We start from the raw sequence: 17,927 nt of genomic DNA, 5'->3' as shown, positions 1-17,927 counted from the left end.
AATTTGTTCTGATGTTCTGCTAATGGATAATTTTTAGCCACATGTAATTCTTAGCTAATATATGGTTCCTTTGTAGTGCTACAAAGGTTGATTCAAGTCCCAAGAACTAGAGAAAAAAATCCAGAACCAGTAATTGTAATATTTTTGTCTAGGTTGGTCTCTTAGACAGACAAAAAATTCTTGCCCTGCTGGAAGAATTCTATGACAGAAGCCCCATGAGTGCTAAGAGGAGATTCTGTAACCCAAGACAGTGTAAGTATATGGGATGTTCCAATTGTAGGTGAAACATTAGGTCATATGGATTTGTCTAGTTAATATGTGTTTTATGGACAAAATGGACCTAAAAGGATGCTGTGACCTTTGCACTATAATTTGCAAATGTTTTTCAAACTGTTCAGAAATACTTCAGTATCCGAAACTTTTCCTTCCTACAAGATTCTGTCATACATTCCCAAAAGAATTCTTTCTTATTGTGCATTATTAGAAGTTAATTTCCTGTTTCCACTAAAATTTCTCTGGAACTTGAAATAATAAAGGAAAGAAAAACAAACAACAGAGAATCATCTACATGAAAGTAAAGTATCTTTAAGATATTAGTTATTAATTAATTGGTGGGATCAAATGTAAGGCAAATTACAGCTTTCAGTTTTAGTATGGAGAATTATGAAAAACTATTTCAAAAGAAACACGGTGTAATAGACAATAAAGAGCAGTACTTTGCAAGCAAAGATACTATTCTGAAGTTTTGATTTTCTGGGATGCATGTTTGCAGCAGGTACTTGTAATTTCTGTTTGCTAGGGAATACCTTTGTTTTTTTTTTTTTTTTTTTTTTTTTTCTTATTTCTTTTGCAATAATAGAGGACAAAACCCAAGCAAACTATAAACTTACCTATTTTTTTCTACATTAGGGCCAATAATTGAACTGCAAGAGATTGAGCTTGCAGATTTCTGGGGAGACCTTCATGACCAGGAAGTTTGTGAGGAACTCAGTGAAAATTTAGTCTTGTCTCAAGCAGAGATTTCCGAGGGAGAGATTTTACCATGTGAACCTGTAGGTGACAATAGCCAAGGCAGTTATGAAATGAGCACTAGTGTCAGTGAAAGTCCTCTTGAACAAATGGACATGAGTGAAGCTGAGACTGGAAGAATTTCTAAGGAAGAAAAACAAGCAGCAGAATCAAGTGATGCTGAGGTGAGAAAGGAAGGTTAAGAAACTATCAGTGGTGAAAAGCACTGATTTTGAATGTAGTGATTTGAATGGAGATGTAATACATTGTGAGAAAACCAGTTTCCATGAATACACCAAAACTGAGAGGCAAACTGAGTCTGCAAGTGCAGACAGGAGGATCTTGCTAGGATCAGCCTTTGCTGATTATAATCTCAGTAGAGATGAACCTGGATCTGAAAAACAGACAGAGGAAGAATGTAGCCTGGGTAGTGAACCTGCTACAGAAGTAAATAGGGAAAAAAATACCATATATTGAGCAGAGAACCTGTCTTAGAAGGGAAGTTAGTAGGGAGGGGGACAAATGGATTGCAGAGGCAACCAACACACTTCCAGGACCAACACCTGAAGCTATGAATGTGACCTCTGAAGACAGAGTTGTGGCAGACATGGATGTCATTGCTTCAAAACAGGATGCTCCAGTTGCAGAGGCTGTGAAAGAAACTGCTGCAAGGAAAGAGAGTTCTCTTAGTGAACACAGCGGCCAGTTTGGACAGCAGACAAGCTCAGAGACAAGACTGCAAGACGAGGACCTGCAAGACCAGGGTAAAGGTAAAGGGTTCTCCTTTATTGTGGCAGACCTTAATCTTTTTAAACATACGCCTGTAGGTGTGTTTTTAATCCATCTCAAAACCAGTGCAATCATGTGAGTGATTTCTGAATAGACAAGGCTAAAAGCTTTGGTACTTTCAAGACTAAAAGCTTTGGTGTCTCTTCAGTATGGTGTTTTCTGTCGGGGTTTCAGTGTTCCTCCCACAGGACAGCAGGTGAGGCACTGTGCTGCTGATCTATATTCAAGGCACTGAGCAGACACTTTAATTCAAGTAGGGACTTTCTGAAGCATCAGCATTTTTGTAATAAGGAGAAATTATGTTCTGTTTCACTCTGTAATACTACCATAACAAGACAAGAGCCTAAGAACATTAAATATGAAATTATTTTAATAATCTTTAGAATGTGATTGCCCATAGGGAGATATATTATTGGATCATGCAGCAGGAAACTTTTGTTTTAATCTCTCACTGTGTCTCCAAAGGAATACCATCCTTCTCAAGTGTATACACAGGCCTGTTCTAGGAAGGCTGTTGTTGGGCAACTGTATATTTCATAATAGGTGCTTTCTTAAACATACTTCAAGGACCAACTTCCTTGCTAGTGCTCTGTTAATACGCTCTTGCATCTCACAGTTTAAAACTGCAAGAACTGGGTCTACATTGCCAGAGCAGCCTAATTACAGACTTCTTACATAAGGGACTGTAAAGCTGATAGTGCAGCCCACTAGAACCTACAGCTTTCTGTGGTTAACTTCCAGCGCACAGCACGAGCCTGTCACTCAGCCAGTCCCTGGATGCACACACCCTGCACTGTTTGGGGCAGGCAGTACTGCCAGCTTAAGAGCAGATACCTGCTCTGTTCTCACAGAAATGATGGGGTGGTAGTAGAATACTCTTTGAGAGTAAGATAGAAATAAGAAGTCTGAATATCATTTTGCATCTGCACTGGAAAAGAAGCTATCTAATTGCTCTTGTTAAGGTTGATTATTTGTAGCTGGGCTCAAGAAATGTAATAGTCACCAGGTGAATTTCGGAACACGGTGTTTCCAGACAGTAAATAGCTACTGATAACAAGAGTAGCTCCAGAGACATGGTGGTATATCTTACATATTAATCAGCAGGCTGGTCAGACTATTAAGCTCTGGTTCACAGAAGATTTCTCTTTAAAATTGCAGGTCCAGCTTATTCAGACAGACAGGATTCTCAGGCTGAAGCTGGCCAGGAGTTTGAACTGCCATGGTCAGGTGAGTACTCAGGTCAGATCTTTTCACCTGCTTTAGAAACTATAGTTTTTGTGTATATATTTAACAGCTTTTAGTATATCTGTACCTTATGCTTGTTTTAAAAGATTATATCATTACAGACTCTATTTTGTCTCATCAGGTGACCTTCTCACCTTTGACCTAAGCTTCAAGTATAGCAGCTATGGAGAGAGAATTCCAGAGGAGTGGATCTGTGAGGACACCAGATTTGCAGGTATTTGGTTACAAAATTGTATTTTCACTTGGCACATGGAGATTGGCAGAGTCTGTAGACATGCTGTGAGCTGAGTTTTGTCCAGAATATAAACAATGATTGCTAAGGCTGGCTTCAAGATAAGAGAGCAGTGTAGTCATATTCTCAACAGCCTACTTTCTCCATAACAATAATTTCGGCTCACCTGTATTCAGTGATTTGACCTCACTGTATGATTGTATCCGTGCTAGACTGGAACAAAAATCTGAAGAGAGCACATTAAAAAGTCCAAACAGATTAAGGCCTTTAGTCAGCATGGAATCAGTCTGTGTTTAGCCATACTTTTGCTGCCTAGGAAGCACAGGATTCAGGACTGCCACTGTCACATGGCTGGCTTTAGGGCAGCATTTGGCTTCCTGTGACACACTGTGCTTTCTGCCTTTCAGACTTATGTCCCATCATGGCAGACATTCAGAACCGTTGTACATCTCGTGTTAGGAGTGCCTTTGATGAACACTGCCTCAACCTGCCACAATTTGTTCAACTCCTGGAGACATTTGTTGGTCAAGACATTCCTCTGCCTACTGTGAAGAGTCTTATTGAATTTATCAAAGAAGAATACAAACAGACAGAAGAATCAAAAATTGAACAACTAGAAAAGGTAAATATTGATTTGCTGGTCCCAAGTCCAAACAAAATAAAAAACCAAACAAGCAAACAACTAAAGGCAATTACAAAGTCAGCTTTTAATCTCTTGCTGGCAGAGCTTTTCACTTGCAGCCTTGCATTCTGTTTCTGCCCCTTTGTTTTGATATGGATTCACCATCCTTAGCCCTTAGCTCTAGCAGTGCTGACAGACTCATCCTGTAGGAGGTTGTCTGTCTGTTCTATGTCTGGAACCAGTGAGACAGCAGGTTGATAGTTAACCGTGAAAGAACTCAAAACATTCTGTTCTGCTTATTCACCTTTATAATAGCCAAGAACCTGATGTCTGACCTACTATGCTGGCATGTACATATGAGGTTGTGGATGTTTTGGGGAGGGCTTTAAAACAACCCTTCAACATTCTGCTTTGCTTATGTGCATGGGTATATGCGAATGTGCACATTTCTTTGCGTTTAAGGAACGAGGTGTTCTTGCTATGTGTTTGGAAAAAATACATTCCCCTTCAGCAACATTCTCATGCACAGCACGAGGCTGCCCCGTATCACTTCAGAATATATGTGTATATGTATGGATTTCATGGTGGGTCTGTCCATAGTAGCCTCTCTAGCTGCATTTTTCTCAGACCTCTTTCTAGTTTCCCTCTGCGCTGCTGACCTAATTTGGATGAGATATTGGATCTGACGGCTCTACTGTCCTCATGCTTAGCACAGCACGCTGCCAGTATTTTGGCCTTTGAGACAATTCCACTCCTAGCCATTTATCACTGTATGCTGTGCAGAGACTGGTTTTAAAGGACAACTTGCACATGCGTTTCCTCGGAGCCCACACACTTCAGGGCAGTGCCAGCAAAAGTGATGTATGGAAATAAAAACTGTGAAATCTTTGGGTATTACTAACAAGCCTCTGGTTAGTTCTTGCTGTGAAGACATTTGTATTCTGGGAAACTTCCACTTACCTGAGTTGATCTCGCCTCAGGCCCATCAAGGGTTTCATTCATTTACTGGGAAATGCCCTCTGCAGAGCTGATTCTACCTGATAAAATTGTCAGCGGTGTTTAGTGTTTCCAATCTCCCAGGTTTACCGATTCATCTCTAGGTCTGAGCTATGTATTTACATAGATTTGGCCTGACACACAGGGGCTATGATCAGCCTACTGCTGCAGTTTCCATATTTGTGTAGACATTGAGCTCCAGTGTCCAGGAGTTCTCAAAGACCAGCTCTTTCTCTGTTGTAGGTTCGCCGCACCTCTCGCTTGGCCCATCGAAAACTGCTTTTGGGAGCACTTTTTGAAAAGTGGGACAAGAATGCATCTGGGTTTCTGGACCTGAAAGAGGTGGATGCTGTTCTAAGCACATTCAAGGAAGGAATGGAAAAAGAGGCCTTGAGGAAGGGTAAGGAAATGGCTCTGCTCCGAGAGAAGTACAATGTTAACACAGTAGGCCTTAAACCATTCAAGGACGGTGCTAATGAAGTTGTTGGCGAGCACCAGTATTTTTTTGTTTTTGCAAGCAGTCATAAGCATACAGGGCATGATGTACAAAATGAAAAGGAACAGTTATCCTGACCTACTTGTTAATAGAGAGCTCCACCCCTTCCTTCACTGCAAGACGCTCCAGAGAGAGCAATTCCTTGTCAGAGAGAAGCTCAGTGCTTTCATGACATAGTGATATGTTGAAAAATTATTTCAACTGTAACGTGCAATATCTACTTGTGATATGGCAGTGAAAAAAAAAATACTAAAGCCTGAGGACAGGTTTCACACTTTTAATCTGGCTATGTTATCCAGCTACATTTTACTACAGAGTGTATCTCATAGCAGAGAACTCCAGCTTTCTTTATTGGGCTCAGATGACCTTTAGTAATCCCACACTGTTGCACAGCTCTCATGAATTAGATAGCAGCTTTGAGTCTCACTTTGCTATTGGTTCATTACTCTGAATAAACTTAGCAATTTTGGTCCTTGACAGAATAGGCTTGGGTCAGACAGAAGTGCAGCAGGTTCACCTGGACCTGTCTGGCAGCCTCATACATATTAAAACGTGGGCATCAGGTGCTCTGAAATACTGTATTAGCAATTAAGAACATGTCTGTATGTGTGCTTGGGTGGAGAGGACAGGTTTATTCATCTGCATGAACATCTGCATGTGGCTCACTCTGCCACGCATTACTGAAAAAGGCTCATTTTGGCAAGCAACAAATTCTATTCTTTAGCTCATCTGAGGCAGCTGGTGGGATGGGGAGTGCACCAGCATGCTGTAGTTAGTTGTCCCCAGGCTGCACAGCCAAAGAAACTGTCAGTTTACAGCTCTGCTGTATTCAAAGTGTGCCAGAACCTGCTACAGAAATATGGAAGGACATAATCCCTTCTTTGAAAGGCTTATAAACTAAAGGACAAATAAATAGAAAGATAGTATAGCAAAATCAATACCACCTACAAGCAACATAAAACTATTTCTAGCAGCTTCAACATAATCTCAACATCATGGAACAGGCCAGATTGGAGGAGAGGCTCACAGACATTGCACTTTCCTGGATGAAAGCACAGACTGAAAAGTGGGTAGAATTATTTGCTTTCCTTGTAAGTGGAAAGTGTAATATTACAGATATAATGGGAAAAATAATTCATTATGCTGTGGCTCAGTAAAGAAAGAACTGATAATGGCATGTTCAGCTTCATCTGTCTTTCTTCATCTCTTTCTTCAAAGAGAGAAGGTGAAGGTCAAAATCCAAACATTTTTATACCATCAAAAAATTCTTCATCCTAGTTTGGTCAGAAAGCAAAAATTACATGAAAAAAATACTGAATATTGTTTAGATGATGGGCAGGATAAGACAGCATTAACAATGAGCTCCACCATGACTGAGGCCTGCTAGTATTTGCTATTGCTATAGGTAAAACTAGTGATAAAATGCCCACTGCCTTCTGCAGGGGAAGGAGGAGGCTCTCAGCCCCCATAAACACTGGTGTTGGCAGCGTGCTGAGAGGCAGCCAGGGTAGCTTCCTGCCTGTTCTTGTGCGTCATTAATCAAAGCTTTTTCTACTGCTCTGGTCTTTATAGACCATTGTACGTATTGATCGCAAAATACTCCCTGCCTAACAGCAAACTTCACGCTTCTTCTACCTGTATATCTTCGCTTGGTTAGTTTGCTAGGAGGGTGTGGCGTGATGAATAGCTATCTGTCGTTTGCTTTACTTCTTCGGGTCCAACAGGATTTGAAATCAGGATGCAGAACAAATGATGAAAGCGTTAGTCACTGCAGCGCTGAGGAGAGGCACTGCCCGGAGCGTGAGCAGACAAGCACGGCTGTGGGCAGAGCACCCAATGAACCCCAGGTTTCCGAGGCAAGGAGCCACCCTGCAGCTCTGAAAGGTTGTGCAAGAGCACCCCCGTGAGTCTGGAGCTGTAGCACAGGGAAGAGCAACACTGGGTCTTGGAACAGCTGGGACAGGGGTTGATTGCTTCAGAAAATCTCACTTTGATTTAACTAACACTTAAATAGAAACTGATGTGGTAATTTCACTCTTTCATGCTCAGTCTGTTAGGATTACAAGGCTAGGAGGAGACCCATTTGTCTTAGGACCCCTGAGCAAACTGGAAATTTGTGAACTGGAGAAAGTAGGTAGAGGAAAGTGATTCTTTAGAATTTGACCCTTGTTGCATTCCTCCTCCACCAAGCAAAAACTCTGCCAGATATCTACTGCAGATGGTTGGCTGGTACCTGGGCCAGCTCAGCTGCAGTCTCTAGGACATGAGGAAGGGGACAGGGCAAGGCTACACTCCTCAACCTTGTACAAGATAGGAAAAAGCAGCCTCACAGAGTGATCACACAGTGATCTTTATTCCTTCAATCCCTCGCAGCTAATAGGCAGCAGCTGTTCTCTGTTCAGGTGTTTCTCATGCTAATTTATTCTTCTAAACCCAGGAAGATTGTTCTTGTTCTTTCGCACTACATCTACATCTGCTGGTGCAGTGCAGGTGACTCCAGAGCACTGTTGTCCCATCCTCTGCATGACTTCAATGAGGCTTTAAGTTTCTTTGATTTCCATTTATAAGTTTTAGCACAATATAAATGTTATTTCAATATTTCATCAAAGGCACCTAAGAAGGGTAATTAAGAAAGGCTGATAGTTACTTTGGAAGGTCTTGAAAGAAAAATATAATGACTGAAAGCATGGTATGTAATAGAAAATCCAGGTATATGAGTGATCTGTGAAATCATCTGTAAAATCTACCCTTCACATTTTTAATGGAAGAGGTGAGTAATTTTCCTGTGAGGTCTCAACTACTATTGCTGTTTGCAGCATGCCTACCTACACCCCAGTCCCACCAGAACCCCATGTGTCCAGGAAATTTGGTTTTGATGCACAGATACCTCTGATTTTTTGTATTTTTAATTGACCTTCATTGTTTAGGTATCTTGTAGAGGTTCAAAAGGAGCAAAGGTGCAATGGTGTGTGGGTTTCTTTCTCAGTAGGTGAGAACACAGGCATCTAAAGGAAAAGGTACAGCCAGTCCTGAAGCTGAAGATTACCTCCCATGATGACAACCCACTTGTAGGCGATAGCTGGAAGAAACCCAGAATGATGGGTTAGGCTGAAGCGCTTCACCCAGAACCAGTTTAAGGCTTGATTCATAGTTTGCACAGGAAATGCAAAACATATTATTCACACAGATTGTCCCTGTCTTATTTTTTGTTTCTTCTACTAGCAAAAAGCCACTTCAGCTCACGTTACCCACAGTCTAGCAGAGTGGAGAAGCTCTCCCCAGAGGCATTCCAGACTTTCCTTGAGCTACTGGCTTCTGAGTTCACTGGGAATGAAGATGAAGTTATTGCTAACATTGTGGAATTTTTGACTATGAGTGTGGAACGAAGCTGGATGGAGTGCCTGCAAAGCTTGACCAGGAGGAAATGGCTGCACAACATCCAGCAAGCAGCTGAGACAAGCGGAGCAAGCATGGAACCTGTTTACAAAGCAGTGTTTAAGGCCCTCTCCCAGGTGTGCATCCCAGGGAGCGTGAGAGTCTTTTTTGTAAGGATTGTGCCACTGACTTCAAACCCTGGTGCTTCGAGTGGAACTCACAGGTAGCAGGAGAAGCTGGCCTAAGGCTCTTTTTCCCGTGCTTTCTGCTCTTAGCTGATATTCAGAAGAGCCAATGGTTATGCACAGAAAGAGTCACAGGTCAGATCAATGATAAAAGAATTCTTGTTCATGCTCTGCCAACACAGACTGCCTTTCATGGATAATTACATCTCAAATTTTGAATAGCTGACTAGGATCAAATTTGGAAATCCATCCTCAGTTCTGGTGTTTCTTAAACACACCAGACTTGGTTTGGGATGCAGATAGTTAATTTGTAGTGGAAAAGGTTTCATTTTTAACTTGCAGATGTAGGTCTGGATGTTTATCTTGAACATTAAAGTATTCCCCACATAAACACTTCCTTCAAAGTGGTTCAAACGTTGCTACAAAATTGTCTAGCTTTGTAAATGTAGTAACTCTGGCATTTGTTTGATTGTTCCAAAGGAATCTCCTGTTGGAGATGAAATTCACAGTAGTTTTGCTCAGGCCCATCTTACAATTAGCTTTTAGTTTAAGATGAACTGCTCCCTGCTAGAAGCAGGAAAAAAAGAAATACATTCTCTCTAAGAATCTAAATACCATGTGGTTTTGCTTGTAAGAGAGCATGCCAGTCAGACACAACCACGACATGCACATGTATAAGTCACACAGTTGGTGCCTGACATCCAAAATCAGTGACCCAGAAGAGCATGTCAGCATAAGTGAGACGAGTGATAAGTGCATGAAATAAGCGTAATGGCCAGTGGCTAATGTACATAATGTAATGGGAACCATTTGGTTGCTAGGATGCAGAAGCCCACGGGGATAACAAGAAGATCAGTGCGTATATTGCCCTTTTGGAAGAGAACCAGCTCTCACCAGAGCGGGGACAGATTCTCTTACACTATGTGGCGTGTACCACAGATGATGCTCCATATGTTCTCAACCAGATTCTGTACAAAGACATGAAAGGAGTAAGGTAAGAAAAGCTACAAAGAACTGTTCCTTCTTCCCGAAAGTATCTGGAATGCAGGGGTGCCTGGAAGTGGTTTGGGGTGCACTGAAAACAGAAGTTGGTAGTACTCCAGAGAGGAACTTCCCTCAGGGACCATTGTGGATGTTGCGTTATCATACAGATATCCTTATGCTTTGCATGCTCTACTTAGAACTGCTTTATTTGGGATTTTGCTCCTTTCCTTGGGGAGATTAGCTCACAGTCTAATAAATCTCATCCCTTAGCAAATGTCTTGTATTGGGCCTACATATCTTCTTTTAAAATTAATGTCCTTACAGCAGTTACATCCACTGGATAATTTTTGAGAACAATGCCTTCCCTTCCTTCGTGTTTACAGTAAAAACAGCCTTCGTACCTCTTTAGTTCTTATTTCCATAAGATAAACATATTTCTTTAAATATTGCTTCTTCTGACCTATAAAATGTACCAGCTACTCCCTTCTGAATTCCTTTTCATTATATTCATTAGTTGGTGTTTTTACAATGTCTTAAGAATAAAAAGTGCCTTATTTATTACCACTGTCTTTGGGATGCAAGTGGTAAATGTGGTATTTCTAGGTGTGGTTGGAATAAGGAGCTAAAACCTTCCTTCTCTAATGCTTAAAAGCAGGAAGAGTTCAAAGCTGCAATATTTATTGTTTTTCTAATGGTTTTCTGATACTCATAACAAACCTGCTCGTACATTTATTTTTCAGCTTTGCAGCTGTTGAAGAGGGAAAACCAATCCATGTTCCAAGAGTTCAGCTCCACGGAAATATCCACTTCTGGAACTATGACCGTCCAGTTGAGGAGAGAAGAGGTTCACTCCTGGTACTGCCATTACAAGATGCTCACTGGAATGTCTTTGGCATTCTAGGAATTGATACTCTTCGGGACCAGAGTGAGAAAACCATCTTTCTGACCCATGAGATCAGTTTCTGCCAGGTGGGTACTACCAGAAAGCAGTTTGTATCCTGCACGTCAAAAAAATGGATGGAGACTATTTGCATTTTTTAGGTTTGCTCTGCATAGACATAAGATGTACAACTCAGAAAAGAACTGATGTGATTTTACAGTATGTGATAAAACTGGTGTGAGCAGAGCAGCTTGTCAATATCTTACTGATTAGCATCTTATTTGTAATTGATTGTCAGCTATCACCTCATCAGTAATTTATTTGAACTTCTGCAGACCTGACTAGTAAATCATTTGCAGATTTGTGCAAAGCCCAAAGGTAGTAGCTTTTAGTTACTGAAGCTCTAAATATCTTATTTGTGTTTGTTTGTATAAAGTGGTGTGAAACCTCACTTTTTACATGGTGGGTTAATTATAAGCAGCAGCAGTCCATATTTCTTTGAGATGCTGTTACGCAGTGCTCTTTAGAATCAGCCTCACTGTGCATGCATCATCTGGGCAGCAGGGAGCGCAGCAAGCCAACATTATCAGTGTATTTGACTATCAGTCACCACTAAAACCAATTTTGACTACTGTAGTACTTGGCTGTGACCTGGGTGCTCTGGAGTCTTAAGGCCTTATTTGATAAGGGAGATATCGCAGTCACTTTTCACCTTTGCAAGCTGCAATTAAAGTAACTTATTACAACCATTTTGCTTCATTTTACCACATGAATGTTTCCCCAGCGTTTTCCCCAAAGAAAGGTCTGGCTCATTTGGAGCATTCTGCTTTCACAGGGAGTTTCCCTTGCATTCAGCAAAGCCTACCATCATGTGTGCGCACTAGAAAACGTTCTGCAAATGACCCTCACTGCACTCGACTGGTTGTATCCCAGAGTCTCCAGCATCCACGCTGTTACTACATACCTGGTGGAGCCTGGCAAAGATCAGGTATGTAGTTTACTGATTATGCAATTATGCTAATTGCAGGTATGCGGGGCTGACAGGACTACTTTAGTGAGGGGACATGCTATATCTAGCTGTATATGATTTCCCAGTGCTGGTGTTGTCAAAACTGAAGGCTGCCTGAGATTCTTGTGTCTGCCTGTGCATCAAAAGGTTCCCTCTGGAAAGGAGGCCACTTGTTCTTTTCAGCCTTTCATGGAAAACAATTCAACAGCACTGCTAGCATATCTCCTTTCTCCGTCAGACAAGGAAATATTCTCCTACTTCAGTGCTCACAGGTGCATAGCAACCAATAGAGCAAACCCCCACCCCCATCCATCCATCCATCCAGGTGATTAGCCTGCAATGCCTGATAAAGGTCAGCTTTTTGGAACCTCCACAGAGGGAGCTGCTCTTCTGTGGGGATACTGTGCATGTTAAAACTATGGTGTGGAAAAAAAGAACGCCCTAGCTAATGCATTACCTCTTCATTCTGAACTGATGTCAGGAGTCAAGACCTAAATTTGACTCAGGAAATGGCTGCTCCCAGTTAACTTGCCTGTAAAGGCAGCCCACGTCCCTGCAGATCATAGTCCAGTTGTTCAGCAGGCACTCAAACCCTGGGAACCTTGTCAGTCCACAAGTGAGTTAAGGAGAAGGAAAGTGTATGCAATATTAAGAACTGATCCCATGCCACCACAAAGTCTGCATGACATCAGCTGAAGCCATAATTCATCTGTTTCCTCTGATAAGTATAGTTTATGCTGGCAGCCTTCTGTTGTCATTCCAGGCTCTGCACTGTCCCCTTATTAACTGCCTGATAGCCAGGTTGTTTGCTCCCTTCTGTGCTTTTCATGTTTCAGGGCACGCTGACACAAACATAATATAAGAAAGGGGGCTGTAATAGGACATGAAAAAGAAGGAAAACCTCTTCATTGGCCTGTGGGTGTTCCTCAGTGTAGAGCCTGGGGATGGATTAAATAGTCAGTCTGAGGGAGGTCCACGGCACACTCTTCATGCATCTGGAGCAACAGACTTTGGGAATAAAAACAGATATTGTTGGGAGATGTCTTTAAACCATCTCATTTCACTTGAATATACATAGGAGTTTTTCTTTGAGAAATAAACTCTTTTCGCCCTCTCCAAGCTTCAAAATGGCTGTTCTTTTCCTGGATGCAGCTAAATGTCCCTTTTCTCTCCGACAGACATGTGACTATGCTCTACGTAAAATGATTACTACAGATAATACAGGACAAAAAGAAATTCATACTTCTGCTGTTCTTTTCCTCAGAAAAGAAAACCTTTTAAGGTAGGCTCTGGAACCTGCAATCTAGCCAGTTACCTCTGCTCCTAGATTCTAGTCTGCATGATGTACATTGTGTAAAGCCCATTGTAATGCAACCCTACAAGACTATCTGTCTGTAGTTGTCTCACTGTTGAGGCTTCTGTTGTAGATGCTGATGTGATACTGAATTTTGAAGGGGTAAGGTGAATTTTCTCTTTAATTTTAGGCCTGCGAAAACTTAACTTCCAACTTAATGCTTACCAGATGAGCTGCCAAGCAAGCTCTGCATCTGTTGCGAAGGGTTTGCAGGATCAGAGCCTGTAGTGAAGCTCTTTACAGTAATCTGTCTTTTTTTTTTTTTTTCCTGGCTATGTATCTCATTTCCTTCAACTATCTGTTTCCTTCAACTGCCAAGATCCTCACAGACTTTTCTTTTAAGTATATCATCCTTGTTGTCAAAGTTGGTTGAATAGTAATTTGCTGTTCCAGCACTTTTTTTTCTTTTTATAAAAATGTGTAGAACAAATGTCAACATGGTTATAATGGGAATCTGTTTTTAAAGCAAGAATACAAACTAGTGTGGGTCTGTTAAACTCTTATGATGTTCAGCAATTGCCTTGGGTAAGCAATATTGTGTTCCAAAACACTATTTTCTCCTTTCTGTAAGTGGTTTGAATGATACTGAAATATGTTCATATTTCAGTTCAAGGAATAAACAATGACTGTAATGTAATACCTTTGTTTTAACAACACAAGATGAATGATCTTTAACTAAAATATGCTAAATAAAGTACCAAAAGAGACTGGAATGGTAAAAGTTAGGATTTTTTCCTCTCTTTACTCTCATTTCAGAGATTACCTATTTAAGTGCATAGACACTTCAGAAGTCATTTGCACTTCTGTCTGTGGAGAGTACCACGTTGCAGTACCTCTCCGTGACCTATCGAGACAAGCTTTTGCATTATTTGATATCAGCATCGGACACCACCAGAAATTATCTCCTCATGAATATAAAGACCTGCAGAAAATGCTGAAGATGGCCCAAGCTGCCTGCTGTGAGATACTGAAGATACCTTCAGAGGAAACAAAACCAACCTATGTACTAGGTATTGTGCACACAGAGCCAAGATACATTTTTAGGAGTAGAAATAGGAATGTCAGTAAAACCACATCTTAAGTATCGTTCTTACAAGTATAGAAAGACAAATACAAAGCTTTGGTACACATGAACTACTCATGAGCAACTCTACGTGCTGAGCAGAGTACAGTTAAACAGAATGTTCAGATTTTGGCTCTGGTTCACAGGCTACTTTTGTGCCCGAGTCCCACTAAAATCAAAGGTGCTTTGTTGCCTTCAGGGATCTGTCACGTTCTACACAGAACTGCCCCACCTAAGGTTAAGAGGGTTTTAGTGTCAAAGTTCCAGAATTAAGTGCGTGCCTGGACCCTTCACCTGGATCCTAACCAAGGCAAGCACAGTGCCAAAGCTGCTGATAAGTCAGGGTGCCCATGTCAGGTCCCCAGGCCAGGGTGCAATCTTGATACCATTTGTGTTTTCTGTTTGTCTGAACTCTGGAATCAGAATGAGCCACTATCACCCCCAGAGGAGGTTATGTTAATCACTCCCTCAGTGGCTCCAGTTCCCCCAGGAGCACAGCAACATTTATGGCATCCATCTAATCCCCTTAGGATGTTCAGCGGTCTCAACATACCACACTTACGTTACAGCAAGTTTTGTCTCCTTCTCAGGCACGTATCCATTTTGAAATGTTTCATCGGATACTTGGGCTGTATGCAAATTAATCACGCAGTCAAGGAGAAAAAATGTTAATCAGATAGAGTGCAGAGCCTTTCGGTCAATAAAATAAGTCTTGAGTATCATATGTTTCTGATCAACTTCTTGAAAGGTTGGTTTTTGATTCCAGAGGCAGAACACATGAATTCGAGGCATGCAGGAATTCTTTTCCACCGGTTCATGCTGCAGGACCTACGTGAGTGTGTCCAGAAACTCAGTGCTGAGAGCTTTGCTGAAATAAAGGGCTATGAAGAACCACCAGCTCTAATACATAACATAGTTAAGGCTGTGCTGTTGCTTTTCAATCCAAACTGGAAGGGCTCAGAGAAGATTGAGAGCTGGAGTCAGTGTATACAGGTGAGCCTTTTTTTTTTTTCTGTTATTACGAAGATACAGTGGTATTTGCCAAGGGTCAATTGGTAGTGAAATAATTCCATGCACATTACACAAAAGGGGCTGTCCAGTTTAATAAACCAGATTTGTTTTTAAGAGAACAGGAAACGGATAAGTGGGCACTGGAGATATGTTCATGTAAAAGCAATGACCAGACAGAACTATTTAAAAATCACATTGTAAATACAGTTGCAGATGTGGAAATGTAACAGAATTGGATGGTTGAATTTGAAGTGATTACAGTCATTAAGACAGTGATAGGGAGATGTTACATACAGTAAGTGTCCATATACTGACTAAATGCAAAATGAAGAGTATGATTTGTAATTATTTTTAAAACATTGGAAGGATATCCTCCAAATTAAGAATATCTGAAAGACTGTGTGCTCCTTTGTTTCTCAGGTACTCACTCACTTTCCTGTATTTTTACTTTTCAGTTTCTCCATCCTTGCAGACATCTTCCTTTCAATTTCCACTTTTTTACTTATCATTTCTAGATTTCCTATATACTTGAGTTACCCTTCTTTAGTTCTGTAACTCTCTCTTAAGATTTTCACTGCCATCTGACTCTGTTCTCTGCATTGCAGAATCTTGATGACAATTTGATTCAGGAGATTTATTGCTTTGATCCAACTGCTCCATCTGTGCAAGTTCAAGGAGAGCTGCTGCTGGACTGTATTGGTGGTAAATATTGTACAGTAATTGTGAGATTACCAGACACAGCTCAGTAATGAAACTCTCAGTTGCAACATTCAGCTGCATGCTTTTAAAATCCTTACTTCTGAAACTAACTTTGATTTCCCAGTACATTAAACAGCAGATAAGGGGGCCTAAAGATCTGCGGTCTTTTTTGGTCAATAAAAGTCAACCTGTTAAATTTATTATCAAAATTCACCGCCTTAAGGAAAGGGGAACAAATCAGCTTTGAAATCTACCAGAACAGGTGGTCTCATTGTGATCCTGCAGGTAACATGCAAAGAATGATGGTTTTGTTTGGCAAGTATCCTGTTCTGTGTACCAGAGCAGTCAAGAGGTAATTAGTACTTGTAACATCTCTGCAGGAGAAATGACTGCTGTTCTTATGGACATCTTTCACTTGATTTAATGCCAGACTGAGGCCTGTTAAAATCAAGCATGGACGAGACTTACTAATTTAGCTGGGGATAGTTGCTGGCAGTGTCCAGCCTACTGATGAACAGTGAACACTTAATACAGTCAGCGTTTCTTTTTGTGTGTTTTCCTCATATATATTAAACTAATACGGGAGACAATGAAGCAGGCCTAGAGCATCCGGTCCTACTTCACTAAGAACCTTGATTTAACTAGAAAGGGTACAGCTTTGGCAAACAACTGTTGTGTGCTACAAGAGACTTGTTTCCCAGATGGAACTTACTGTGAGACAGTAGTGTGAGATCAGCAGTGTGAATGCCGCTTTGACTCACAGTTATAGCAATTCCTTTTCAATGAATATCAGTGTTCACGCATGGTGTATGTTGGACAACACCTGCATGTTCTATATGCGTGCCCTGTAATATGGAACAAAGCACTAATAACCTATGCTGTACTCACAGAGCAACCTTTGGAGGTATGACTCTAGGGTGACCTCTGATAGCATATAATAAAAGAGTTTCAATGGATAATTACTCTAAAATCAAATCTGAGCTTGGGAAACCAAACCAAAACAAAAATACTTTTCTCACTACATTTTTAATTATCAAATGTTTAGTATTAAATAGAGCAGTTCATACAACAGGGGACCTACCACAATGTGAAATAAATTATAATAAAAATGAAGCATTCATGTGCTTAACTGTTCACTATCATAATACACCATTTCAAAGCACCAGAATTTTCCAGGGTAGAATTATTGGACTTGGGGAAAACTCTGCTGATGGGATGACCTTCTCTGTGCAGTCCTGTAGAAACACTGGTCGCAGTTTTGACTTGGCCTGTTGCAGTTACAGCTCTTCTTTGTTTCAGGTGTACCCAGAGCAGATCTGTGGAAGCAGGGCTCAGTTCCAGCCGAGTACCTGTACAACTGGGTGCACACCTGCTTGGCACTGATGGAGATGACAAAGAGCCTACAGAATAAAGAAGTTCCAGATTTCACCAGCAAAGTCTAGCGTGCCTTCAGCTGAAACACTGGTTCCTCATCTAACCCTAGTGGTTCTGCTATTTGACATCTTTTATTTAATAAACTGGTGCTTTATATTTTGGTCTGTTATAATGGTCTGTTGTATGTTATTAAGAAAAATAAAAGCATTAAAGGAGACAATTTTATTGTTATAAGTATATATAGTAAATTTAAAAGCTTATTTAACTTTTTTTTTTTTTAATTAATTAATTCCAATAAGAAAGAAGCAGGTAAGAGTTTACGTCTGCCAAGCTACAGTGCTCATAAATGATAGAGCAAAAGTTTTTAAGACTCACTGTCCTTAAAGTACTTTTTAGAAATAATTTTAACTAAAGGTTGTTAATCAGCATTTTTTTACAGTTACTTCTACATGTGTTATGGAAAAGCCCCATAATTTTAATATATAAAGGGAAAAAGCTGTCTTATTGGGATAAAGCCTGAGATTACAGCAAACTTGACCGTCTGCCGCAAGATTTCATCTTTGCAATAACGCTTCTTACGGCAGAACCGCTTCTTTAATAAAATT

At 40.8% G+C, this 17,927-nt stretch overlaps 1 protein-coding gene across 6 annotated transcripts in view; it reads left to right on the top strand.

Annotated features, from left to right (window-relative positions):
* Positions 1-17,478, top strand: part of EFCAB5 (EF-hand calcium binding domain 5) — a 38,884-nt gene extending 21,406 nt beyond the window's left edge. For 5 of the 6 annotated variants that reach the window (XM_072026154.1, XM_072026153.1, XM_072026152.1 and 2 more), the window contains 16 exons: positions 153-252; positions 910-1,193; positions 1,640-1,778; positions 2,956-3,024; positions 3,164-3,256; positions 3,682-3,896; positions 5,136-5,292; positions 8,611-8,900; positions 9,770-9,942; positions 10,673-10,901; positions 11,648-11,800; positions 13,000-13,103; positions 13,932-14,185; positions 15,005-15,231; positions 15,855-15,951; positions 17,248-17,478. In XM_072026154.1, the coding sequence (XP_071882255.1) occupies positions 153-252; positions 910-1,193; positions 1,640-1,778; positions 2,956-3,024; positions 3,164-3,256; positions 3,682-3,896; positions 5,136-5,292; positions 8,611-8,900; positions 9,770-9,942; positions 10,673-10,901; positions 11,648-11,800; positions 13,000-13,103; positions 13,932-14,185; positions 15,005-15,231; positions 15,855-15,951; positions 17,248-17,390 (2,727 nt within the window). In that variant the 3' untranslated portion in view covers positions 17,391-17,478. The remainder of the gene's footprint in view (positions 1-152; positions 253-909; positions 1,194-1,639; positions 1,779-2,955; positions 3,025-3,163; positions 3,257-3,681; positions 3,897-5,135; positions 5,293-8,610; positions 8,901-9,769; positions 9,943-10,672; positions 10,902-11,647; positions 11,801-12,999; positions 13,104-13,931; positions 14,186-15,004; positions 15,232-15,854; positions 15,952-17,247) is intronic. The other variant, XM_072026156.1, reaches the window with a different exon arrangement.
* The last annotated feature ends 449 nt before the right edge of the window (positions 17,479-17,927 follow it).

Source organism: Anas platyrhynchos, chromosome 20, assembly GCF_047663525.1.
Source record: "Anas platyrhynchos isolate ZD024472 breed Pekin duck chromosome 20, IASCAAS_PekinDuck_T2T, whole genome shotgun sequence".
Lineage (NCBI taxonomy): Eukaryota > Metazoa > Chordata > Aves > Anseriformes > Anatidae > Anas > Anas platyrhynchos.
This window is presented reverse-complemented; position numbering and strand designations above follow the sequence as displayed.